Source organism: Branchiostoma lanceolatum, chromosome 16 (genome assembly GCF_035083965.1).
Source record: "Branchiostoma lanceolatum isolate klBraLanc5 chromosome 16, klBraLanc5.hap2, whole genome shotgun sequence".
Classification (NCBI taxonomy): Eukaryota; Metazoa; Chordata; class Leptocardii; order Amphioxiformes; family Branchiostomatidae; genus Branchiostoma; species Branchiostoma lanceolatum.
Window position 1 is genome coordinate 4,060,292 of NC_089737.1, and position 27,886 is coordinate 4,088,177.

Below are 27,886 nucleotides of genomic sequence, written 5' to 3' on the forward strand. Positions count from 1 at the left end.
CTATTCAGACCACGGCGTTTGGCATAGACCCTCTAGGGACATCGCCATGTGTTTTTTGGAAGTAATGAACTGTAATTCGCATCAAATAAGACCAGCCAGTATTCTGGAGAAAAGATAATATGTCGCGATCTTTCGACATCACATAGCTGTCGATTTAACGGTAAATAAAACGACTGTCGACCCGGATTTGAGGTTGAACCATAGACTGTGAGAGAGAAAGCACAGGCAAGGCCTCGGATGCGGAAAGACGGGTTATCGGCTGGATTTTTTTGAGCGACATTTTGAACCGTTGCCAAACCAACATTTCAACCTCGTAGATGCCCTCTCTTGTTGCAGGCATTTGAAAACATCTGGAGAAACACAAGAGTTCAGAATGCTGTCCTGCGGGCAAGTGTGTTCGGTGGACCAACCGGGACAACGTATAGCCTCCATCAGGCCTTTCTACGGGGGTAGGGACCGTAGATTTTGGGCAGGGGGGGGGGGGGGGTAAGCCGGGAGAGTCAGTCCACGGAAAGGTTAACATCCCTTGCGCCTGGCCAAAGAAACCGCCAAACTCTCGTAGCAAAATTATTCTCCCGGCAGCTAGCGTATTTAGTCAAGGGTATGGATCGTAGAATTCGCTAAAAAGGGAAATAATTGGTCAAGAGAGTCAATCCACGGGAAGGTTAACATTTACCCTGTGCATGGCCAAAGAATAGCCTCCATAGCAGGCTCTAAACCGGCCTTTTGAGGGGCTAAACAATACACTTTTTGCAGCCAGCCCAACCATCAGCCACCCTCTAACTATCTTGCCGCTTACAGGGTGGCTGATGGTTACGGGCTGGCTGCAAAAAGCGTATCATTTAGCCCCCCAAAAAGGCCGGTTAGAGCCTGCTATGGAGGCTAGCCAAAGAAACGCTTTAGTAGCAAAATCATTCTCCCTACAGCGAGCGTAGTTAGTCTGGTAGAGACTAGACTGCGCTACTGCATAGCCTCTCTTCGCCAATCCGATCATGTGTTAACGATCTTTTAGGTGGTCTGCCTTTCATAAACTCGGGCTGACCTTTAAATGCAGGGGTCAAGACCCCTCCGAAGACGGAGCGGACAGAAGTGCTTGAATATTTCCTTTGTTTTGGCTCGCTCCTCTAAACGGTCGGCGAGCGTTCGGGACACGTCGGAAACGAGAAGAAGGTTCAGTGACGACGGCGTCGTCTGTCAAGTGCGTACATCTTACCTTAGCGCCACCTGACAACATCCAGGGTACGAGCACAACACCCAGTCGTTCTTTTTTTCATTTCAAGGTCAATGGCAGTAAACTGAACGGTCAGCTTTTACTTGAAGAACAGAATATAATGTAACATTTGGTGAATATCACTTTTTCTGGCTCTGTCTACCACTCTTATCTTGTTGTCAATCCGTACCCATCAATAGTTCTCTCATTAGAACATAAATGCTCACGATGCCAAGTGGGCTGTATTTCAAGTTCACGGCTCAAGGCTGGTGACCAAGTGTATACCAGTGAAAGAACCGAACCAGACCTGTTAGGAGATTTGAAGCACGATAACCGTACACAACGACACAGCGTCTACTCGCAGACCTTGAGAAAACGATGTTGCCACGACCTCAAAGTATATCCCATAGTTCCCGCAAAACCTTGGCTTAAACATCTCCTTTTTGTATACGCAGCTTTGTAACGTTTGTCTAGGAAAGGGGACCCTTCCCGGTAACCCTTCCGTGACGGGCGCGGGCCAGACCTTGTCCGAGAGCCGGGACTTTCCGGCCGCCTTGGTGCGAGTTCTTGCCGACGGCGATGTCAAATTCATTCATGCAGCTGAAGACAACGCGCCCGCCCTTTTCCTCTCATTCATAGCTAGCGCAGGAAAATCCTCTGTGGAGTCGCTTAAAATACCTCGACACATTGTATCACAATGTTTGGGCGTTAAATGTATACCGCAGGTATTGCCTTGCGGGCTATTGGTCCCGTGCCCGCTCGCTTTTCAATTCCGATCGCGACTGACAAAATGGGCATTACAGACGGTAATGTACACAAAACACCCCTGCTCCAATATGTTCTCAATCTTACTGTAATAATAACAATCTTGTAGACACCGAAGATGTGTTCATTATGCCCCACCGCTGGCAAGAGATGCATTCAGCCCTCATTTCTAAAGCCTGTGTCTCGACTAGCAACGGTATAACGTCGGAAATGAAGCGTTCTGTGGCTTGAAAATACCACAAAGCTAGCTGTTGACTTAAAGGAAGATTTACCTCTATTTGTGATGGACAGGGAAGAAGAGTACAAGAGGAATCCCGACAATCTTGATCTGACTAGTTAAATCACGACTGATTCTTCTAGGAGACGACCTTACCTCGGTAAGTCCACCGCTCCTTGCCCCGGCCTTCGGCGTTCAAACAATTCCACCAATGAGTTCCCTTGCCAAGGCCCGGGTCTTTCGCGTTGTGTCTGGTGCTCGACGTAGTTGTCCTCAAAATAAAACCCTCGTCCCTAGCAACACCCTGGCTCCAGAGTCGGACGATTTAAAAATGTCACTCCCGGCTCGCGGGTCGCACCGATGCCACTGTTGTTTAGCCGTTCGTGTCCACTGTACAGGCTGACTGGACGCGCATGCGTGGGATTCCCTCAGGACCCGCGGGAAAATTGACAGTGTCAGACGAGAGTTTGATACAAGGATCAGATTGAGAGACTAGAATTCCTCTTGACCAGACCCTATCATGCAGGCATTCGTTGGAGCTGTCAATCAAGTTAGGGTCGTACCAAACATTTATAGGGAGGGCCAAAGAACAGCGCAGACGTAAAAAATCATGTCCAAGAGTTTCCTAGCTTCGGTAGATGCTTTGTGTGTGACTCTGACCGAACGATACTAGTATTTGGTATTAAAGCCGTTTCCCAAAGCTTTTTCTCTCACCTTATTTCAAAACTTGGTATCAGCCATAATGCAAATAGATGATTTATACTTGAAACAAGTTTTAGATCCAAGCGAACGTCATTCAGACATATTGACTGCCATAATTCTGCCTTCAAAAGATATCCTCCCACCTTCCAGTGTACGTTATATGTGGGACAATTTTAGTTGGTCCCCCTTTCGCCCAAATCCTTGTGTCTTATCCATATAGCCTCCGTCGGTCAGTATTGACTAGTCTCTACCAGACTAACTACGCCGGCTATAGGGAGAATATTTGCCGGGGGACTTTGGCCATGGAGGGTTACATTCGCTGGCCCAGGGTTGCAATATTTGACCCTCTCTCCGTATAGCCGACTCCCTTCATACAATTGACTCTATTTGGCCAATTTCTACTATTTTCCCAGCGACCCGCGGTGGCTGGTAAAGCCAAAGTATTGACCTTGTGTTACAACATCTGTCAGACGTTCTTGGCTTCAATTGTCACTTTCAGAGAACAGCTTGTCTTAAATCGTGCACCTGCAACAGACAATAATTGGTCCTTAGCTTAAACCCATCTCCGCTATCTCCGGGACATCACAGGAATACCGATCCGCTCTGACCCCCAGCTGGATTAAGATGACACCCATTCATTTTACACGCAGTATCTAGTATCAGCTATGTGGGGGTCGACGACTCTTCCAACAGCGGTCTTCTGTGTACTGGAGCGATCGCCGCATGTGTTCATAACTCCGTACTGAACTGCGCTTCTGTATTTCACGTAAGGCTACACCAAGTAATCTTCATGGATGACGTCCGCGCGCGCATTGATTTTGGTCTGTTCCCAGAAAAAAAACACAAGAAATTCCGCTTCCTGTAACTATAACCAAAGAGTTCCTTTTTGATATAATATGTTTCTGCAGGCCTGCAAAATCAATGGGATATGGAAAGAAACAGGACAGGACAACAACTGCTGTTCAACTTCAACTGATTTATTCAAATTATTGCTGTTTTCATGATGATTAAAAGAATTGCTAGTTGTTACACTGTGTTCTCTCATTCAATTTGCGTCCTAGCATGTGTCGTTGACTATTATATTTCAAATCTAGGCATATTTTTTTTCGGCCCTTCTTGGTTTTTTTTCGCGCTCTCGCATTAGATTTAGGGTCTCCAAAGGACGTCATCCATAAAAATTACTTGGTGTAGCCTAACAGTAGGGTCGAGGGGGTGGCCAGACAGGTGGGCACTTGCTGAGAGAGAATGGCCGCCGTCGGCGAAAACTACAGAGAGACAACGATTCACCAGACAACAATGGCGAATCTTTGTTCCCGGGGCCAAGACCCGGCTTCCGCCCTGGCTAAATTAGAATTTTGACTTTCCATTGTTTTCACATGAAAGAATCAATAAAGAACTGTAGTTTTACTGAATATTAATAGCTGAGGATGAAAAATTGTAAATATGATTTTTTCGACCATATGGATGACGTCATCAAATTTTGTTGCCACTGATATGATTTTTTCTAAGAGAAAGTACAGCACTTTTGTACATACCATTGCAATGAAGGTATGTTTTCCATGTGTATACTGTTCAAAGGCACAAACGTACGTTCATGCCCATCTTGATTTTATGTTTTTACACTAATAAAAATGATATATTGAAATTAAGGCAAAGCAATTATTTTTGAACTACAGACGATTATATAAGTAAATATCAAGAGTTGCGAACGTACGTTTGTACCTATAAATATCAAGTACAACTACAGTTCTTTCTTAATCTATTGATGAGAAAACAATGGAAAGTCAAAATGCCAATTTAGCCAGGAAGGAAACCTTAATAGACCCCAGTTGTGCAGAGTCAGCAAACTGCTACCTGGGCTTTGCCGCAAGGAGGTTAAATACTTAACCCCATTGGTTAACAAGCATTCTTTTGTCAGCGTCTCTTATTGCACATCTGCAAGGGTGGTCCTTCGTGTTCCTGCATTTCTTAGGCCTCTTCATGTTCCTCCCACCTGTTCTGACTCACAGGTAAATGAATTTACCGCCATGAAATTGCTACTCTGAGACCTAAAACGGTTACAATAGCCCTTTTGTTTCTGTTCATTGACCTAGAATGACTTCACTGCACAGGTGGTAGTGTCTGATTTAGATAAAAGTCTCTTAGGAATTAATTAGACCCAATCCCTGCTAAGGGAATGTCAAGTTGATATCTTCTCGAACCCCCCTCCCCCTCACCGAGTTGAAATCGAACACCAGGCCGTGATCCTTTGCGTCGTTCTCTTGACCCGTGGCATGCTGGGATCGCCGCATGTTTGTGGAGTTGTCCATCACATAACCGTCTGACGTTGTATGTAAGACACTCGTTCAAGTTCACGGAATGTCCTTATAACGATTCCTTCTAAAGGTGGTTGTACCGCACATATGGAGTAGCATACTCCGGAGGTTGTTGGCCGTAGCAAGGCCATGTTGACTCGATTACTCATATATGGATGACATCCGCGTGCATCAATTCTCGTCCGTTTCAAAAGAAAGGTTTTCGACCGTGCTGTAAATCGTACAAAGCAGCTGCAAATGAGCAAATATATGCCTTAATTTGCAAAAGAAATGTTGAAAAACGGATAATAATGTCGTAGAATCCCAAAGTCAATTCCAAATTAAAGGAAGAAGATGTGAAAGAACAAAAAATAAGAATCCATTGTTCGGTACACCATACCATGCGTGTTGAGTAATTCGTTCAACATTCATTCATTCATTATTTCATATATGAAAACACATAAAAACTTTATACATTAACATGAAGACAGGCTGATTATATATACCAAATAGTGATGCCGATATAGCCTCCAAGCAGGCCCAATGGATTGCAAAGACCGTATCCAACTGGAAGAAGGAGCTTGTATTACAAAAGCGACTTCTTTCTGCCAGTTGGATACGGTCTTCGCAACCTATAGATCTGCTTGGAGATTAGATCCGAAATACAAATAAAAAAACCCTCCTGACCACTTAGATTTCATAATGAAGGAAGCTTCCCTTTGCCAAACTTTTTTTTTTCCGCACGTTCGCATCAGTTTTGGGGTTTCCAGAGGATATCATCCATATAATCGAACCAACATGGCCCAAAGCATGAAAACAAAAAACACGAGGACTTAATCAGAACATCTGGTCAGTTGAAACAGCCTAAAGCCTCCTGCGGACTACGTGGATCCTTGTGTGCTATTTTTATCGACCACCATTAAACAACGACAACAAATTCTACCAGATCCAAAATTTACCATCTGGACTACAGGATAAAACTTCACAAGGAATGCTCCGTTATTAGCTTGATATTTATCGAAAATTCAAACCATATTTATAAAAGAATGACTGACTGCAAATATGGTCCTCACACCGTCTCAAGTATTTTAATCTGGATGAATAGTTGTTAGTTTGAAAATATAAATTTTCTTGGGAAAGAAAAAATGCATACAATAAGTTGCGGCTAAGTTTTGCACTCCGTCATTGACATAACGCATAGATTGATCAGCTGACCACTAGCTAAGTAGTTATATGCATAGCATATGTATATGTATGTAGTTATAGTCTTATTGATACGTGGTAAATATTCTCGTTAAGAAATTGATAATGAAAGTTACAGTGTCGATCTCCCTTTCCTCACGTTCAAGTTGCCTGTTGGGACATATTGGCCGCACATGTATCAAAATACCACGAAACGACGAGTAGTAACCCTCCTAATCCTATCAAATATTTACCAGCGTTCAAAGGCATGAAACTCTAAGGGTCGGAAAACTTGTTGTTAAGCTAGGACCTAAACCCATATGACACAGGGATTTCTTAAAGGCACCCGGAGCATTTCATGAGGCTTGAAACTTGATTTTAAAAAAAATCAAATTTCTAGTCATTCCTACACATAGTAAGTTTCAATAATACTATACCATTACATATCGACATTAAAGGAGCAAAGATACGATGTCGTTGTGTGGTGAGAACTGATAGAAAATCCAAGCCCTAATAGACTGATCCTGACTGTCCATCACAACTAGCGGTTCGATCAATGAGAGATGACTGTATGTCCGTCAAATATTTGCATTTCTATGTTTTAATTTTGTATTTCTACGTTTTGACGGAGGTGGGCGGGGCTATGGTATCGGTCTATTTACACTATGCGCGTGAAACTAAAAGATCACCATGTAGCATATTTTTGTGCCGCTTTTGAGCACTTTTGATAAGAAATCTGCACGCAAATGTGGTAGACAGTGGCATTAAATGTCAATTTCATAAAGATTACGGCAACTAGAATATTTCCAGTTTTCAATCCTCATAAAATGCTCTGGGTGCCTTTAAGTACTTTAAATCCTTGGCGCGTGACCAGTGACCACAGGCATTCCGGACGTTATCTTGACCGGAGATCTTGACCAGTTCTTTCAGGATAATCCTATAAAATAATTACCAGCGTTCAAAGGCATGAAAATCTAAGGGTCGGAAAATTGCTGTTAACTCTGAGCTTAACCCATATACCACAGGGATGTCTAAAATACGGAGATCATTCAGCCAAGGTGTTAACTTAAATCCTTGGCGCGTGACCACTGGCCACAGGCATTCCGGACGCTATCTTGACCGGAGATCTTGACCAGTTCTGTCAGGGTCTGTCTACATTCGAAAACGAACCGGTGTGAAGTTGAAACGAACCGTGACGCCCCGCGCGAGATTTCGGACGAGATTTGCGACGTGATGAGTTGACCCCTGACCTCTGGGGCCCTTCCCTGCGGCGAAACAAAAACTCCTCGGCAGGGTTTCAGTTTAATAGCTGTTATAATATCTTATCTTTTTCAGTCATATCAAACCATGATGGCATGGAATGGAGTCAAGAGAAGATTTCAATTTTGTCAATGTCACGGGCAAGAATGAATCGCAAATTACGTCATCACACAAAAACGGCAAATTGTAGACTCCCGGAAAGGACTTGTGTCGTCTCCAAGCAGATGTAGGGGTGGGCCAGCAGACCCATCACGGAATTCTGACAGAAACGCTTGTTTGAAACTAGTTGAATTTACGATTTTTCAGTGAACGAAACACCAATAAGATATCAGTTTTATTCATCTATTTATCTATGAATCTCTTCAGTTGTGTAAAAACCCAAAGGGGCGAGTACGCCGCTCCCGGGATTCGAACTCACGCTGATCGAAATCCGCACGGCTGGGGAATTCAACACGCTAACTACTAGGCTAAAAGGTGCGGGTCAGTTAGTGGAGGTTGATCCCCGCTGTTACACTACTCCCCCCTTTTCTTTCCAGACTCGTCCCGAGTCTCCGAGTACGATATGGGTTCCCTGTGTGATCTGATCGTTACTCACACGGCTGGTGTGGGAACCACTGTAAAACCCCTAAGGGGCGAGTATGCCGCTCCCGGGATTAGAACCCGTGCCAATCCCGATCCGCACGGCTTGGGAAATCAACATGCTAACCACTAGGCTAAAAAGTCCTGATTAGTTAGACTGGTCAGTTAGTGGAGGTTGATCCCCACTGTTACAGTTGCAATATATGATTTCCAAGGTAGTAGTTTATATAAGAGACCGATTTGCAATTCGGAAAACCAATAGGTCACCCCTTGAGTACTATAGTGGGGCACGAATTAGAACCCCAATAATTTCTAGCCCATAATAAGGGAGATAAAGTATTTATGGAGGTTCTAAGCTGTTACCAATCACAGCACGAACCATCTCTGTTGTGACTTAGACAGACATTCTCGCCATAGGCAAGTATGCAGCCTTCCAACTGTATCTTTCTCTTATCGCTAGTGTCGCGGATGTTCGAAATAGCTCATTTAAAGCCATCCAGAGCATTTTATGAGGCTTGAAAACTGGAAATATTTTAGTTGCTGTAATCTTTATAAAATTTACAATTAATGCCACTGTTTACCATATTTGCGTTCGGATTTCTTATGAAATGTGCGCAAAAACGGTACACAAATATTCTACATAGTGCTCTTTTAGTTTCACACGCCTACAGTAAATACTGTAAATACCATAGCCCCGCCCACCTCCGTCAAAACGTAAAAATGCAAAATTAAAACATAAAAATGCAAATAGTTGACGGACATACAGTCATTCTCTCATTTGTCAAACCGCTAATTGTGATTGACAGTCTATTAGGGCTTGGGTTTTCTATCAGTTCTTAATTCACAACGACATCGTATCTTTGTCCCTTTAATTTCGATATGTAATGGTATAGTGTTTTTGAAACTTACTCTGTGTAGGAATGACTAAAAATTTAAGTTTTTTATTCAAGTTTCTAGCCTCATAAAACGCTCTGGATGCCTTTAAAACAGGGAAATGTGGATAGTGGATAATGACCATTGTGCCATAAGGGGTATTGTTACGATTGATGATACACACATAAGCCTTAGATTGTAAATATGGTGTTCTTCCGCTAGAGGTCATGACAGAGCTCGAGGTCGCTACACCCTGCTGGGTTCGCTTCCCATAGCCTGTATTCTCTTAATCTCTAAGCAGATCTCTACGGTGCTAAAGTTGTACAAGCTAGCCAGAGAAGCTCCAGTCAGCCAGGGATACGGTCTTTGCAACCGTTGGATCTGCTTGGAGATTAGTATTCTCTCACCATCTCTACACATCTGACAAGGTTACATCACAACGACAAGGATGGAAATGACTAATCTCCAAGCAGATCAAACGGTTGCAAAGACCGTATCCAACTGGCATAAGGAGTTTTTATTGCAAACGGTGCCTGACAACTTCCCTGGCTGACTGGAACTTTTCTGGCAAGCTTTATTTAGCACCGTGGAGATCTGCTTGGAGATAAGGAAATGACTGGTTCCCTTCCCATAGCTTGTATCCTCCCACCATCTCTGAACATCTAACAAGGTTACATCACAATGACAAGGATGGAAGTGACACTGGAACGTGGAAAACTTGGGAGATCTTCTGATCTGTTGAAAAGAAAGAGAATCTTAAGAAGAAAAGTGCACCGGAAGATGCCGTACTCTGTATGCTGAACACTTCATGTCAAATCTTTCCACACTTTAATCCTACAAGATATCTGATCTGTAAGCTTCCGAGGAACGGAAGAAAAATCCAAAACGCAACAATGACAAAATCTTGTTCTCTTTGTAAATAGATACAAGCCTCTAGTTGCAAGGCCGTCTGAAATGGAATTATATAAACTCGCGAAATCCGGCCTTCCGGATCTACGTTGGACCCATCCCGAATGCCATAGCCGCTGTCATGTGGCGTCGGAACCATCTTTGGTCTCTGATGGACTGGTTGTAAGATTCCTTCTAGACTAATCTTAAGGAAGTGTTTCTTCACACAGTACGTATTTGCGTTGTTGTTTCTTGGCGTTAGGAAATTATTCAAAAGCTGCTGTCATTACAGTTAGACTTTCGTTGAATGTTATCCCAGAGGGCCTTGCGTACGGTCAAAACTACAGGCCATCCTGACAGCAAAGCAAGACACCAGCTAAGACACCAGCTAAGACACCAGCTAAGACACCAGCTAAGACACCAGCTAAGACACCTTTAATTATATTTCTTTATAGAAAAAAGAATGTTAACAATGCAAATTTACCCAACATGTTCTCTTTGTTGTCATGTCGTATTTGTAAGTGTACAAATCTACAAATCTTAGTAAGATACACTATCGTAACTAAGTAAGGTTCTGTACAAGTCGACGGACCATATGCATTCTAGATTTGTGCAACTCGACAAGTAATCAATGTTTTAGTAAGAGGTAACGTTCTTCTCAACCGTTTTCAGCTACAGCTATGGTAATAGTTAACAATACGGACTTAAATGATTAACAGTTAGTCCGAGAATGAAATACCGTTTTAAGTTTATACGTGCACTACATTTCCATACGCCAAAAAAATGATGTAGTTACCTATACGGTCTTTTAAGTTCAAAATGTATGTCTGTTATATTTCGAAGTACTATACGTTGCCACTTCTCGGTGTGTTTAAAACAACACAGTGAAAAACATAGTCTCTCTAAAAAACACTAGAAGAAGAACCCGAACAGGAAGACGGCGACTGTCACACAGACGATGGCGTTGATGTTGAGAACCCTCCTCCAGAACGGGTCCTCTTTGATGGACGGCAGGACCTGCTGTGATTGGTCAGAATCCGATGACGTAGTCCCGCAGATGAAGTCGTACACACGAAGCCACTTCGGAGGTGCCTCAGCTGTTGGTATTGGGATTATGATATTATTGAATGAAATCAGACATAAACCTTATGTCCAAGAAATCGCCACTCAAAAAACAAGAAATCGAAGATCTTATAGCTCATTTAAATATTTAGAGTTTTTGTGAAACTTTTGTTTTATCTATCTTATTGTGAATTTCTCACTATTTCTGTCCATGCATTTCCCAATTTTGCCAAGCCAACCTTCCAATCCTGCCAGTTTCCGGTTACACCATGTTCCACCTAGCATCTTGTCACTCTACTATAATCGAACTAGGGGGCCCAAACCTACATTACTTTTTTATTACATCACAAGCTATCAGCCATCCAAAAATCAAGACCATAGCACGTCCAGGTCAAAAGATACAAAAACGGAAGTTCTGCTGCAGTACTAAGGTTACATACCAGGGGGCCCAAAATCGACCTTGAACTTCGGCTTCACAACACCTGCCCACATACCAAATCATCGTAATCTATCAAGAGGTTCTTGAGTTATGCTGACTACAGTAATACGGAAACACACACAAACAGACACACAGACACACCCAAAACTGTATCTCCATTTTTCATGGAGATAATAAGTACGTACACACACCAGGACAAATAAACAAGTAAACAAACGAACAGACAGAAAATAATGCCTCCATTTTTAAAGAGGTATCTCGTGACATGTTGCTGTCTGCCCTTCAAACCTTTTCCTCCATTGATTGAACTCAAGGTCACAATACGTTCTTAACATTAATTAGATTACGAGTCATCATACACTGATTGGGGGTACAACTGCAGCCGGCTTAGATAGCTTGTTAAGGACTTGTCCTTGGAACGCGTCTACATTTCTTTCCGTTTGGAATTAAGAATAATTGGACAAGTCCTCTAATATAACATCTGAGCGGAAAAGAAACCTTACCGAAAAGCTTCTGTTTTCCTGTCTGTTCTTCAAATGATAGACAAAATAACAATTTTCAAATACAACCGTATGGGAGTACAGCTTAATGATATATCAAGACTACATAAAGTTTCTAGGCTAATTGGACAAGTCCTAGGATAACATTTGAGCGGAAAAGAAATCTTACCGCAAAGCTTCTGTTTTCCTGTCTGTTCTTCGAATCATAGACAAAATAACAATTTTGAAATACAACCGTATGGGAGTACAGTACACCAAGGAGGTTTTATATAAAACCTCCTTGAGTACACCAACAAGATTAGTGATATACCAAGAGTACATAAATCCGTGAATAGTTTCATCAGGTTGGTAAGTCACTGACTAAAAAGATTATTTTTACACAACCAAGAGATTTATTCCACCGACGTAAGGAATAGATAACAATCGTTGCATTATTTTGTATCCATAGTTGTGTATGTGTTACGCTTCTGTTTCCTGTGATTGTACAGATGTAAATATTTTGCGTTTGGGAATGCATCTCATTATCAGCAACACCTGTGCTGCATTGCTTTGTGAACCAGCCAAAATTGCCTTGAAGAAGGTGACAGATGGTCAGCGAAAAGTCGGTGGAATAAATCTCTTGGTTGTGTAAAAAGAGTCTTTTTATTCAAAAGTATATAAAGTTTCAAATTCTCTACTTAGGTTCTGCAGCATGCTTCTCTGATTAGAGGCCTTGGTGTTAATCGTGACATGTTTTCCTCTGACAGGAAGAGTTGTGCTTGGCCTCTGGTACAGAGAGCTTCTGGCAACTTGAAAGGTTTAAGCGAGCAGTAGACTAATATAGATCGAAGTTCATGTGTTACGCCAAAGCGCGGTTATACTGGCTATATAGATACAGATATAGAAGTCTGTAGCGGTTCCATTATAAGTTGGATACGAATTGTGTACATATGGAGTCTTGGACGTTTGAACGTTATGGAACCTGTTGGGCAACATCAGTTCAACAAATCTAGAATTCTGTAAATGTGTAGCTGGTTTTTAAAAACATCGGCCATGACCGATATTGTAGATTACAAAGTTGAAGAAATTATTGGCAAGACAGAGTTTATAACATTGAAAGATGTCCCAAGGACTGAATCGGCAGAGGGAATGTCCAAGAAGGATCACATAAACAGGGGTGCCAAAGAATTCATACGAACATTACGGAATTCATACGATCCATTACGCAGAAACATACGAGTTTTACGGAATACATACGATCATCCATTTGTTGGCATCGCGCTTGCACCGAATCTAGCTTTGTCTAGTCCTCCTAGTTGGTTTAAGCCGACATTAGTCTTAATTTAGTGCAGCTTGAGATTTTTAGAGTTTAGTCGGATGGCATACGCCATTATTAAGCTCTTAAAAGCCAAGATATCATACGAAGAACTGGTTATCCCGAGTCCGCCATCTTGAATTTGGGGGTCATGTCATGTGACCCAACAAATAGTAAGGATCGTATGAATTCGTAGAATTCGTATGTTTCTTAGTAATTGATCGTATGTATTTCGTTAAGACTCGTATGAATTCGTATGAATACATTGGCGTCCTTGATAAACAGATGGTTTTCACAACTAACGGATTTACAGAGATGAATGGAAGCACGCAGTGGGCAAATGTCCCAAGAAGTTCGAGCACACTTATACTTCACACCTATAAACCAAAGATACTATCTGACTTCCGTTGTAATATTTCCAAAATTTCCCATGTGTGAACAAAATTATTTCCAAAACAAAGGGTATACAGTGTCCCGTCAAGTTCAAAGTTCTTTCCTGGGTTGGAGTAGAACACCAAGCAAGATAAACCCATAAAATCCTAAAATGTCAGGATTGATATCAAGTTTATACTGTTTTAATATCCAGAGAAGCTTCGATTACTCTAGAAACTCTTTGTTTTGTCTTCGGATTATCACCAGTCTTCTTGGATTGCAAACAAAACTAAAGAATCACGTTACCTCATTGGTAAAACTTTTAGCATTTGTGTCGAGAAATTTGTGACCTGTGCGTTTTAGCAGGAGATAAAAATCTTGTTAAGTCTTAATAGACTCCAGTGTATGGCAATGATAAAGTCAAATTTAACTTCGTGGTAGCTGAGTTGATACGAACCACGTTTAATAAGAGGGTGGGGGGGTCACCAAGCAATAATATTATTGCAAAGGCGTTAAAAACTAAAATTATGCTTATACACCTAGTTAAAGTATTTTCGGGTATGTGCTTCAAATTCTTTTATCTTACGTGTATTAGGCTGCTTTTGCTGTCCAACAGGGGGCTTATGGAATGGCGCTTAGCAGTTTTACCAAGGAAATTTATAACAGATTGATATGAATGTCCATAATTGCGTGTATCGGTGTCTCAGTAGGACGCCTATACTTGTCCTTAGTCTAAAGTCGGGGAAACAGATTTTGTTACAAGTTTTTGCTCCGTAGTTTTGACCCGTAAGTCTTTTTTTATCCCTCTAATCCGTGAGGCATAAACGCAACCTACGGGTGCGGAAATAGTGATACACTCAAGAGGTCTGAAATTACACACAAACGACAAAAATACTCACAATATGATTGTTGTCAGCGCCAACAAGATCTTATAAAGATATAGATTCAATAAACTTAGTTAAACCGAGAATAGCAAGGATTTTAAAGCTTAACGCGGAAAATATAACGATGGAATTCTAGTGCTTTAGGAAAGCTTCAAATGTCTTACGTTCCATAAACGACTTAATGACTTGAGTAAGGTTTTAGTACTACTGGTCAATTAGCTACAGAGAAACATTATTTCCAGATACGTGCACTTGTTAAGTTCCGTCATTAACTCAAAACAGTAAATCTTTCGGTAACACACACCTCTATACAGCTGTGTTTTATAACAATTAGTTCTCAAGCAGGCGTTTTGCGGTACGACCTCTTGCTTTTTTTTTACCTTGACCTCACAGAAAGTGCTAAGTCAATTACGTCTTGAAGACTTCCAGTGACACCTTTAAGGGCAAGAAGTGCCGCCAAGATGTCTTAGAACTGTGCACTCGACTACAAGGACGCGAGAATTAATGATATCCTGACGAATGCTAAATCTCAGCGGTTAGAGGAAATTGTCTGCATCTGTTTCCGGTAGACTTCCTTTACTGGTGATGGTCAAGTGCGATTAACTGTACCAAACCAGGTTGGACGCCCTTAAGCTTGTTAGGTTCATTAATGAGGGTAAGGGTGTTTTTTGTGGTCAACGATTGTAACAATGAAAATCCTTGACCTTATGGTCTCATTCATGTATCACTCCGAGTGTCAAAGAGTCCGTACCCCCCAAAATAAACGGCTGCATGAACGTGTGTTTATATCGGTGGGAAAGTTTCAGCTAGCCCAGCTGATGTCAAGCGTCAAACTGATGAAAGCTTGTTTTTAACTTAGGAAACTAGCAGGTAAAGTTTGGCAACGTCGTGCGAGGTCGGACGCGCACAGCCCGGCATGTTGGAGTGATGCGGTCGTGCGCTTACAGCTGGAAAGTGCCGGGGGGGGGGGGGGTGTAATAGCTGAATGCTGTTTGTAATTGCCATAAAAAGGAATCGAATGCCTACTGGTAGTTGGCAATTTTTTCACATGATCTAGGCTAGATGTTCTCAACATAGACTGAATGACCTTGGTGCATTTCCTATAGCTTCATTACGAACGCGCCCATGTAAAACACGTATAATAACATGTAAGCCTAGCCTATGGGGCGAAAAAACTCATGAATGAGACGTTATACCGTTAAAGGCACCGGCATGAACCAGTATTGCGGGTTTGTCCATTGAGTTTGCAATTTCGCCCGGTGCGGAGCGACGACTGGCGACGATGAGATGTACTGCTGCCATTGGCTAAATAATTTGGCAAATTATTTTCGGAGACCAATCCGACAATATCAATCATTGTTCGACTGTCTAAAGCATATCACCAGGTGAATTCTAGTTGGAAAGATCCCAAGAAGAATCGACCTGCGAATGGTATGCTAACATTATTATCATTAAGAATATAAATACAACGCACAACGACTTTTTGCATTGTTTTTCTCTATTGTTGTATTGTAATTATTGTTGCTTAAGTTATAATAAACCTCACCTTCAGTCTGCTTCCCATCAGCTTTTTCTTCGACCTCCATCTTTATGACCTCTTCCGGGTCAACCGGAAGTTCGTTCTTTTCATCCGGGTTCTCGATATTGTCAGTGGGGACCTCCTGGAGTTCTGCTGGTTCTTTCTCTCCTTCTTTCCTCATAGTAGACCACGTCAGACCAATCAACTTTAAAATGTGTGAGAAATATAAGTATGAGGGACAAGTTGGATAGAATTTATCACCTAACGTTACACACGCATATCTTATTGATCTCCCCTGACGTAACTACTAACAGAATTACCTTGACGGGGGCCGACACCAACTGCCGGCCACCTTTGACCCGTTGATGACGTCACGCTTTCGATTAGGTCACGTGACATAGGCTTCGGGTCGCTCAAACTTGAGGGGAATCAGAGGACTGATAGCTTTTTTTTTTAAAGCGCCTTACTTTGTGTATGAAAATAGCGTACATAGTCTTTGTAAAATTATTTTTTTGCTGGTGCAGCTTTGTTTTCTGAATGATTTATTCATCCATATAAAATATGACATTATTACCTTTTCGTCCGGTATCGGTTCAGTCAACAGGCTGACAACAACTGTTACTATAAAGGTCACCAGGAAGACGATGATACCACAGTGCAGGAAGTGAACCTTGGACAAGATGGCCGGTCGAAGGTCAGGCTCGCCACATCCAGGTTCTCCATAGGCAAACTCCATGATCAAACGGACGAGTCCGACGGCGAGGCCGGCCATCAGACCCCAGAACGTGCCCTATGGAACATTTGTGTACAAGGAAGCGAGTCTGTGAGTGTTCTACCTGCTGGGGCCTGTGGGATGGAGGGAGATCGTATGGCTACCCAACTGCGCTAGTTTTCCCATCACTCAGCTACTATATCTCTAATTAGTGCTGCGTACCTAAACGTAACATCATGTACAGGCACAGATACCGGTACAGAGGTTTAGGTACAGGTCTGGACCTGTACCTGTACCTGAACAATTTGGAAAATTAACATGTGTTCCTCTGAACTTCTTCAATCATGACAGAAACACAACTAAACTGTTTTCAACGTGACAGTACCTTTATTCAAAGAACATAACTAGGTTTCCTCCTGCCAAACTCCCTTGGCCTTGCTATCTAAATTCCCGGCCTGCCTGAATGATCTGTGGTATATTACTTATGCTGTTCCAAGGTGTCGCCTTGGTCACGTTTGGTGTTACATGAGGTCAGGAGATAGTCACAAAATAAGCACATACTGGTGTAAATTTATATCGGTACAGTACCGGTACTTCATGATCCGGTATTTGGACCTGTACCTAACCATTTTTTACGGTACAGTTCCGGTTCACAGTACCGGTACGCAGCATTATATCACCCATTGCCTACCAAACCTGTCAGTTAAAAACCCATCCTAATCGTTACCGTTACAAAACAAACCACATGTGATAGTAGTGGTCCATTCCACGTGGCTACGTCAAGAGACAACGGATTTAATCTTTGACAGTGGTGTACTAGAAGTTGTCATTTGACATGTCCTTGGTGCTGAATTTGCCATCACATCTACAGAAACTATTACAAAATGCCTCGTGTCTTCTTTTGATACCTCCGGTCACGTGTTGATCATTAGCATTAAGGTATAGTAAAACAAACGTTAAAGGTAAATGTAGTTCCATAGTCTTTATGAGGCCTTAGGGACTGTCTAGGGCACGGTGCTGGAAGGCGGAGCCGAGCCCTTTCCTTCCACCACAAGTCTTGTGCGTATTCTTACACATGGGCGTAGTGAGGACAGTCGTGTATAGTACCTTTCCCAAGGGAATAATATCTGGGGTTCGGGCCCAAAGCCCTAACCGCTACGCCAATACTCTGAAGTGAAGTGGCGTCGTGTGGCGTAACGGCTAGAACAAACCCGGCTTACCCCCCAGACATGTCTAGACATGCGCCCGGACGTTGTGCCCTTGGGAAAGGCACTAAACACGACTTTCCTCACTTCACTCGGGTGTAAATGAGTACCTAGCTCATCTAGGGTTAGGTACGTCCCGTGTTAAATTGAGGTCCCGTGTTTGGGGAGAGCCACACCCCGCGCACGTAAAAAAGAACCCACCACACCTTTCGAAAAAGAGTAGGGGCATGCCCCGGTGTGCGATGGTCCAAACGTAACAGTCTGGTCTGGGTTGACATCTTGAAAAGGTGATAGTCACCTGTTATGTCAATCCTTCAACCAATGTGGCAAATCTAAATTTAAAAAAAGAACAAAAACACGACGCTACAAAGAAGCAGTACAAAAAGTCAACTTACGGGCTCGTTAATCCGTTTCCAGGCCACAGCCAGTACGAAGCAGCAGCAGATGGGCGGACCGATGACGGCCTGTATGAGCTGCAGGTACTGATACAGCTGGGCACCTTTAGCACCCTGCAGGATGGGGATCCACACGATACTCACCCCCACCATCACCAGCACTAGCAGTCTGGGGGAGGGGGGCGGAGAGAAGACGTTCATGTTACATGGATGAGCTGCAGGTACTGGTACAGCTGGGCACCTTTAGCACCCTGCAGGATGGGGATCCACACGATACTCACCCCCACCATCACCAGCACTAGCAGTCTGGGGGAGGGGGGCGGAGAGAAGACGTTCATGTTACATGGATGAGCTGCAGGTACTGGTACAGCTGGGCACCTTTAGCACCCTGCAGGATGGGGATCCACACGATACTCACCCCCACCATCACCAGCACTAGCAGTCTGGGGGAGGGGGGCGGAGAGAAGACGTTCATGTTACATGGATGAGCTGCAGGTACTGGTACAGCTGGGCACCTTTAGCACCCTGCAGGATGGGGATCCACACGATACTCACCCCCACCATCACCAGCACTAGCAGTCTGGGGGAGGGGGGCGGAGAGAAGACATGAATGTTACATGGATGAGCTGCAGGTACTGGTACAGCTGGGCACCTTTAGCACCCTGCAGGATGGGGATCCACACGATGCTTACCCCCACCATCACCAGCAGTCTGGGGGAGGGGGGCGGAGAGAAGACATGCATGTTACATGGATGAGCTGCAGGTACTGGTACAGCTGGGCACCTTTAGCACCCTGCAGGATGGGGATCCACACGATGCTCACCCCCACCATCACCAGCACCAGCTGTCTGGGGGAGGGGGGCGGAGAGAAGACAAAATGACTAATAAACTGTTGGACGTACCGACTAATAAATATCTAATACCACCTCAGAAAAGGATAAAAAATAGCTATGCCTTTAAGTATCAGACTTTTCAACCTAGGATCGATGTGTTCAAAAATTTTGTATTTTCCTATAACGATCGTAGAGTGAAACTCGTTGCCATCAAGTACCGTAGAATCATCCTCATTAGATAGCTTTAAACAATGCATGCAGTTAGATGTGCGAAGGTTAGACGTGACAGGTCGTTCAGTGTAATATGACCAGCTGCTTCCGCGCCGCGTGCCTGCGAAGCTGGTGTGTTACGCCGAAGAGCAGTTATAACGGCTATAAAGATAGAGAAGATACAGATACAGATACCTGCCGACTAGCATGAGCTCCCTCTCCGAGGCTTGTTTCCTGATCCGTTTCCAGATGTCTATAGTGAAGACAGCGCTGCCGCTGTTGAAGATGGAGGTCAAAGAACTCATCAGAGCCGCCATCATGACCGCCAACATCAGTCCACGGAGACCTGAGATGAGAGGAATAGACGAGATAAACACGAACAAATGCAGGTATGTATGTGACAAGAAGGCAAAACGTATCTGAATACATTGATCTTGACTGTCCATCACAATCAGTCAGTTCAACCAATAATAGCATGGCAAGTTAGTGGTTCGACCAATGACAGAGCGGTCGCATGTCCGTGAAATATTTGCACGTTTTTTTTTTTATTTTGCATTGCTGCGTTTTGAAGAAGGGGATTGTGGGATCGGTCCATGGCAACAACAATCAAGTCTTTGCGTTGTTTCATAAGCACCTCCTTGCAGATACTTATCAAACTGCAGTAAAATACTCCGTAAAATGGAAGATCACTGACCTGTAGGCATGAGTTCGATGACAAGTTTTGGGTAGGCGATGTTGGAACAGCCGACTGGGTTCCTGCAAACCTCCATACACTTGGCAGGGTCGACACAGGCTACCTCATCTGGGTCGGGAAAGATTCCCAAGAAGATGTTAGATATATAATATTTACCTTTGATATCAAGGGAAAGGGCACTATTTTTCTTCCAACATTTATAATAGCAAGGTTCTGATAACTCAACAAATGATGTATCACACGACGTCGGTTCCGCCTTTATCTGAAACACGGGTATCATTAAGGGGTTAGACACCATGCAACGTATGTGCGATTCTCAGACCCATTTTGACAGTGCTACTAGGACATAAGAGATGGGGAGAAGGTATACACTGACCTGGGTACAGTGCTCTGCTGATCATGCCAGGAAACACCATAAGAAAGACCGGCAGGATCTTGAGATAACCGCAGACGATACTGCCCGCCTTCGCGTGGTGGATGTTCTTAGCCGACAGGGATCTCTGTACAATCACCTGGTGAAAATTTTAACTGGTTTAGATACATATGTTAGGGTAGAGACTGCAATCTGGCAGAATCGTCGAGTCTACCGGTACAGATCCCGATCGGGGTCTCTGTCGACAGAGATCGCTATGCCAGGAATGTGTTAGGTTGGTCTCCAATTTATATTTCATAAATTCTAAATTTCAAGTCAACCCATTGATCTAAAGCGACATGATTTAAAGTTCTGGCTATTCTAAAAAGGATATGTATAAATTGATCATGATCTCTACCAGTATAATTGGCGAATCGCCAGATCACAATTTTTACCCAGAGGCCTAACGTATATATCCTCCTGTAATCTATACGCAGGGTGGGTGCATATCTCCTGCCGAGTGAAATAATTTGTTTATTTGTTTATATTTGTTCGTTTATTTGTTTACCTGGTCCGTGCACCAGTACCAGATAGCCAGGAAGGTGATGCCGAGTAGAGCTCCAGGCCAGGGCAGGTGCATGTCGTCCGCCGGGCGGAACAAGTGGAAGGCGTCGGCTTTAGGCGCGCCGCACGCCGCCAGCAGAGTGTTGTTAGTCACGGGGACGGCTGCGAAGTACTTAGCCGAAAGTCCTGACATGCCACCGACTTCCACAAAACCTTGGTTAGAATGAAAGATGGAAAATAGGTTTAAAAAGCGACATCGTGATAGTCTTTGCTCTCATTAACTAGTTAAGTTTTATACACGTACATGCAATTAAGTTTCAATTCTAAATATCTCAGAAGAAATGTGTATGCAACTACACTGTATGTAATTAATAACAGCATTCTTTTGATGGAGTTTTGTTAAAGTTTTTATGAAACATAGACCAACAATTTTCAGATTATATGTGTTGAATTGGGATTAGACATAATTAAAAGATAGTGTCATAGATACATTTTTAACATTTCTATGCCTTTAACCCGGTATTGTCACGTTTCATAAACATACAATTTAATTAACTTTTTAAACTTACGGACGTTTATCTAACATGCTTACTTATAATCATGAGAATGAATCCTCCGATCACCATGACTACGACTTGAAACGTGTCGGTGTAGATCACTGCCTTCAGCCCACCTGGAAAAAATGATATAACATGGGACATACCAGTATCACTCCTGTCCTTGGTGCTGAATGAGTATCACTCCTGTCCTTGGTGCTTTATTACTTTCACCTGCATAGTTTGCTTTTCATAACAACACTCCAGCAAATCACCTTCAACAAGACGGTCTACATTGAATATAAAGGGAATGGCTGATTGTTAACTGCAAAGTGTTCCGCGAATGAATATGACGATGGGTGGTCGAAGTATTCAAGATATTTGTCTTTATTTATTCTATTTATTTTGTTTCGCACTTAAAAAAATACAACAATGAATTTACAAGTGAAAATATGACATTGCAGTGAAAGGAAGGTCAAAAGCTATGTGCTTATGTAAAAACCTTCCTTATTAATCAAATCATAAGGAAATGAAACAATATAGTGTGAATACAGTACAATAAAGAAAATTATCACAACCCAGCCACATTAAAGTTACGGCGATAAAATAGAATCTTATACCTGCATTTTGTAACACGAACTAAGGGCTCAATATACGAAAGCAGTATGAAATAGATAGTTCGATATAATGTGATTATGAATACAAACCTAGTATCGTATAAACCGCCGTGACCGCCAGTAGAACTATGATTGACAGGTACTGGTCCCAGTCCAGAGCCTGTTGGACGAACACTGCGCCTGCGTACATGTTCACCTAGGGTTGAGCAACGAAAAAAGAACAATGCAGTATTGCCTATGACAGTCCCCTTACCAATCTTTCCATCCTAATTGTTAACTTACCACTATAGCATAGCGTACATAGTATACGATAATAATACTATGATAGTGGTACATAGTAGTGAATGGTTTATTCTTGTCATTTCATGACACAAACATACAAAGGCAGCCTATTAGCTGAACTGAGGTATGCCTTACAATCAGTTTAAAATCAAACAGATATACCTACATTAAAACATCACATATCTTAATTAACAAGACTCAATTTAAAATATCTACTTACTAAGCGCTTTGTTATTGAGAAGGTCAACCAGGTACGGTAGAGTAGTTTTTCTATATCTACCTGTTCTACATTTGAATTGCGTTAACTGGTATTTAGACCTAAGGTTCTTGCCATGGAGACTCACACGGTTTGGAGGCAACCAATTGGAGAACGTCGTGGAGCTTAACAAGGAAGTAGCAAACTTAGCACATAGTTCGTGTCGTCTGTTACATAGAGATGGTAGTGACAATTGATTCAGTGACATGCTGTAGCTAACAAAGTTGGGGCCGAGAATTATACGACAAGCTCTTCTTTTTACATTCTCAATCGCTCGAGACTGGGCATTAGTAATACCTGGGTGCCACACAGGGCATGCATATTCCAGAGTTGGTCGTATAAAGCCAACGAAGACTAGTGTTAAGTCTGAAGTGTCAAGGCCATGTCTCTTGAGTACCCGCAACAAGTACAGTCTGCGGCTCCCCTTGTTTACCATCATGTTGACGTGGGCGTCCCATTTCAGGTTCGCTTGGAAGATCACCCCCAGGATCTTAGCGAACTGTACGACTTGAAGTGTTGATGTTTTAATAGTCAATACAGGTGGGGGAGGGGGGTTCCGCGTGAAGCATATCAGCATTACCATGCACTTGGAAGGGTTGAGTTGCATGTGGTTGTCCTCAGTCCAACGTACGAGGCTATCGACGTCAGTTTGTAGCGTGGAATCATGCGTAACGGGTCTCGCCTCCGACAGGGACATATCATCCACGTACTTCCAAGCCTCGGCCGAATCTTCACTCACCGGAGACGCATCATTGATGAGTGTAAGGAACACAAGTGGTCCCAACTTTGTTCCCTGCGGAACTCCACAAGTAAGTGTCTCCCACTCTGACAAGACTTGCTGGTATAGTATATACATGAATAGTTTCTTCAGGTTGGTAAGTCACTGTACGTTTGGGACCGCATAGTGATGTCATCTCCTGTGATTGTACATATGTAAATACTTTGCGTTTGGGAATGCATCTCATTATGTATATGCAGCAATACCTGTGCTGTATTGCTATGTGAATCAGTGAGAATTGCCTTGAAGAAGGTGAAAGATGGTCACCGAAACGTTGGTGGAATAAATCTTTGGTTGTGTAAAAAAGAGTCTTTTTATTCGATATGGTATATAGAGAGGAACAATTAGTCTGTAGGTATTTTTTGGTATTACTGAGTACTTTGCTGCAATTGTATCATTTCTACATGGACGGCAAGAACCGTAGAAATAGTGCCTTTTTGTTACAAAACTTACTAAAGATTATATGACGGGAAGTACGGTTATATTTTTTAATTCTCCTATGACATTCATTGGTGTAATTTGTGTAATTCTCCTATGACATTCATTGGTGTAATTTGTGTAATTCTCCTATGACATTCATGTTGTAAGAAGACCCCCACAAACATTAGTCTACAAAGCCTGCAGCCAGGAGTTTGCTATCCCCAGACCCCGGGTAAGACCACCCAAGAGATGGAGAGATCAGAAAGTTAAGGACACTGGGTTAAACATTCGGGAAGCAGAGGCTAGGGCAACGGACAGGACTTCTTGGAGGATCCACCTGGAAAGCAAGGGGCCAGTTTCTGGTCTGTGCACGTAGGCAGTAGGCAGGCATTCATTGCTATCCAAACTACATTATTCACACTTTAATGTTCTTACCGATATCTTAGTGAAGATATATAGGAACAGAGACAGAGTTGCGAGGTACGTTCGTAGCCGCTGTCCGCCGAACCGCCGCGTGAGGTACTCGGGCATGGTGTAGACTCCCGCCGAGATGTAGATGGGAACGAACGCCCAGCCCAGCAGGAGGACGATAAACAGGGACTAGAACAACATAAACATTCAATCACTCTCCTATATCAGCGCTGAAACCCGCTCGGGAAATGTTCGGCAAACCCTCTTAGTCTCAGCACTGATCTTTTGTACGGAGATTTTGGGTTCTGGTGACGTCACTGACAGTTGCTCATAGATAATTTATGAGCTAGCCTTATTTGGCACAAACAGTCGTTAGTTGCTCATGAATAATTAAGTAGCGATGTAAGACGTAAGCTGATTGGGTGATAGCTTCCCAGCGTCCTTTGCGGCTTTGGTCGAGATAAGCTTTAGCAAACCCTCTGATTGGCTGAAAGCTGTTTAGTGGTGACGTCGCCAGAACCGTGTTCAGGGGCTCGGAAGGGCAGGGCCGCTATGGGAGGTAACGAACATATCGGGTCTGCTGGGAGGATGATTCAATATGAGAGACGGGATTATCTGTCTAGCATCTATTTATCATCTGTGTAGATGGGCACGAACGCCCAGCCCAGCAGGAGAACTATAAACAGGGGCTAGAACAACAAGAACACATTATGCTGATTATACATGGTGTAACAAAGCAATCTTTATACTGTAAATTCATTTATATTCGCGTGGTTTTAATTTCGCGCCAACAGGAAAATGGTGTGTTTGCGGTGGTTTTAACTTATGTTCGCATCAGTGCTGTAGTCACATACTGCTACAATATTGGACAAAATGTTCGCGGTGGTTTTAAGATTGCGCTGAAACGGTCGTCGTGTAAAACCGCGAACATAAATCCACCGCGAACATTGCTGCATCTATAGTATTGCTTTTACAATGTGCGGTTTTGGTGTATGTATGTAAACTGTTTCTATGTTTTATGAAGATTGTATACTAATACAATGCACATACAAGCAGACAAATAAATAAAGAAATAACGAAACAAAGAAACAAACAAACAGTTTACACGTGCCCCGATAGTTAACACAGTTTACGTACATAGTTTTCTTTCTTTTTGGGGTATGTATAAACTTTTTTTGCAGTCATCAATTTGATAATTTTCCATAATCCATTATGCCTTTCTATGCTGTGAATGTTTGATTTATTGGTTGAATTGCGGAAATTTTGAGTTGGGCATCTGAGTTAAAAAACTTAAAAATAATTCGACTTTCTAATTTAGACGACATTTTGTCATAAAATACTGATATGACATTGAAGAGTTCTCACGTTCCACTCGTACTGTCCCACGGCGATCCCGGCCGCTGCTCCGGTTCCCGCCAGGCCTACGAAGTGTTCACTGCCGATGTTACTGGCGAACAGGGACGCTCCTACCTACAAATAGAGGGTGAAGAAGAAGCCGTCATGTCAATCGGATACAGTCTGACCGATTTTGAACTTTTCTGTCTTTAGGAAACCTTAATATTTAACAAAAGGTGTGCAAAACGTATAAACACATCCAACACAAGAAGAAACAGGTGACACATACCAGGGGGCCCAAAATCGACTTGACCTTTCTCCTCCCAACACCTACCCACAGTGACATACCAAATATCATTACAATCCATCTACACGTTCTTCAGTTATGCTGACTGTAAGCATCCGGAGACACAAACATACTCACACGCAAACACACACGCAAACACAATCAAAACAATATCCCCATGAAAAAGTCTTTTTTCATGGAGATAACTAAATACAAGGGGTAAGGTATACCACGAATTTTGCGAAAACGCACGAAGTACTATGCGAAAACGCACGAATTTTATGAAAAACAGCCGCTCGTGCGAATACCTAGGCACCCCGAATACGTTGTTGTTGTCTTTATTTGTTTAGAAAAAAAAAGGTCTGCTTAGCAGTTGGGCACAAGAGCTTTTGAGATCACGTGACTTACCGGAAACCACCACATGTTCTTCCCTGCAAGGAAGTACCCCTTCACACTGCCTCGGTTGGACCGCCACATCGACTACAAAATCATGACAAGTTGTCAGAAAAACGCAACACAAGCATTAGAACTGCACTGGAAAGGTTGTTAAAATCCTATCTATTTGGTTGAAATGTTTATATGTCTAATTTTCCATCTTCAAAGGTCATTGACAGAAACAACTTGGGTTAGGGGGCAAAACGAATGCCATTCAAGGCAATCCGTCACTTTAGAAGCCTTTTCAAAAATTGTACTTTTCGACTTTAAGTCGTTGCGTCTCTTTACACAAACTTGTGGTTAGCCTATATATTAGTTCACAGGACGTTGTCTGGCTCGACTGTGTAAAACCCCAAAGGTACGCCGCTCCCGGGATTAGAACCCGCGCCAATCCCGATCCGCACGGCTTGGGAAATCAACGCGCTAACCACTAGGCTAAAAGGTCCAGACCAGTTAGACTGGTCAGTTAGTGGACGTTGATCCCCACTGTTACACTACTCCCACTTTTCTTTTCAGACTCGTCCCGAGTCTCCGAGTACGACTTTCCCTGTGTGATCTGATCGTTACTCACAGGGCCGGCGTGGGAACCACTGTAAAAACCCAAAGGGGCAAGTACGCCGCTCCCGGGATTAGAACCCGCACCAAACCCGATCCGCACGGCTTGGGAAATCAACGCGCTAACCGCTAGGCTAAAAGGTCCGCACCAGTTAGACTGGTCAGTTAGTGGAGGTTGATCCCCACTGTTTCAACTGTGTTGTAACGATCACTTTATTATTGAGTGCCCCGAATGTTACAGCATCAGTTATATAGGGAGCTGGCTGTTATCGGTGTTACTTTATATGTTCAAGACTATGTTATTGTCACCTCCAAACCTCATACATTACCAACTTTGACGCCTTAGTCCAGCCGCTAGGTCTGCATAATGCACTGGGAAGCTTCAGAATTTAGCGTAGAGCGTAGAGAGGCGTCCTGAATTTAGCGTAATAGTATTTTCCGAATTCAGCGTGGAGCGTTGTCGGGATCCCCCCATGCGGGCCCTCTCGCAAGGTCGCGTGTGTTTGTTAGTAGTTGACAGAAGGGGGAGTGTCCAAGGCGTGTTACTTCGGAACAACAAGTACCAGATGTGCTGAGCCATCAATCTTTCTATTGGACTTACCATATTTCACAAACAGATGAAAATCTTATACTTACGGCTAGCGCTGATATGCCATACGTTTGTCTGTTACTGTACGTGGGTCACAATATGCAAATGTTATAATAATAAGGCCCACATTGTCTACAAGGGACCGTGTAGCTTTCTCGAGCACAGTTTGCATCACTGAACAAAACCATACCACGCCCTACACCTCTTTCTTGTTGTAAGAAAAGAATCGTTGACTCACCCATAGTCCGACTGCGAGAACCAGTATGAAGTACAACACGATGATGACTATGTCGGCCACCTCGATCTGAACTCCCGCCATGGTACCGGTGCCACAGATGACAAGGTTTACGGTGTTCCCCTCGAAGCTCTCCGCCAAAAACT

The 27,886-nt window shown here is 43.1% G+C and overlaps 2 protein-coding genes across 3 annotated transcripts in view; both read right to left on the reverse strand.

The window, feature by feature from the left end:
• LOC136422025 (matrix metalloproteinase-20-like) overlaps positions 1-2,770 on the reverse strand; it is a 52,185-nt gene extending 49,415 nt beyond the window's left edge. For both annotated transcript variants that reach the window (XM_066409640.1, XM_066409641.1), the window contains exon 1: positions 2,349-2,770. The gene's annotated coding sequence lies outside the window, so the exon portion shown is untranslated. The remainder of the gene's footprint in view (positions 1-2,348) is intronic.
• A 7,948-nt stretch (positions 2,771-10,718) lies between these two features.
• On the reverse strand, positions 10,719-27,841 carry LOC136421866 (sodium/glucose cotransporter 4-like). Its single transcript, XM_066409433.1, has 14 exons — positions 27,744-27,841; positions 26,335-26,406; positions 25,671-25,775; positions 24,330-24,494; positions 22,249-22,354; positions 21,598-21,678; positions 21,010-21,218; positions 20,466-20,601; positions 20,090-20,197; positions 19,591-19,741; positions 18,353-18,521; positions 16,615-16,830; positions 16,068-16,245; positions 10,719-11,067 (listed from the first exon to the last, which is right to left on the reverse strand). Exons 1-14 carry the CDS (start codon positions 27,822-27,824, stop codon positions 10,883-10,885), a joined length of 1,962 nt encoding a protein of 653 aa, XP_066265530.1. The 5' UTR covers positions 27,825-27,841; the 3' UTR covers positions 10,719-10,882.
• Positions 27,842-27,886: the final 45 nt, after the last annotated feature.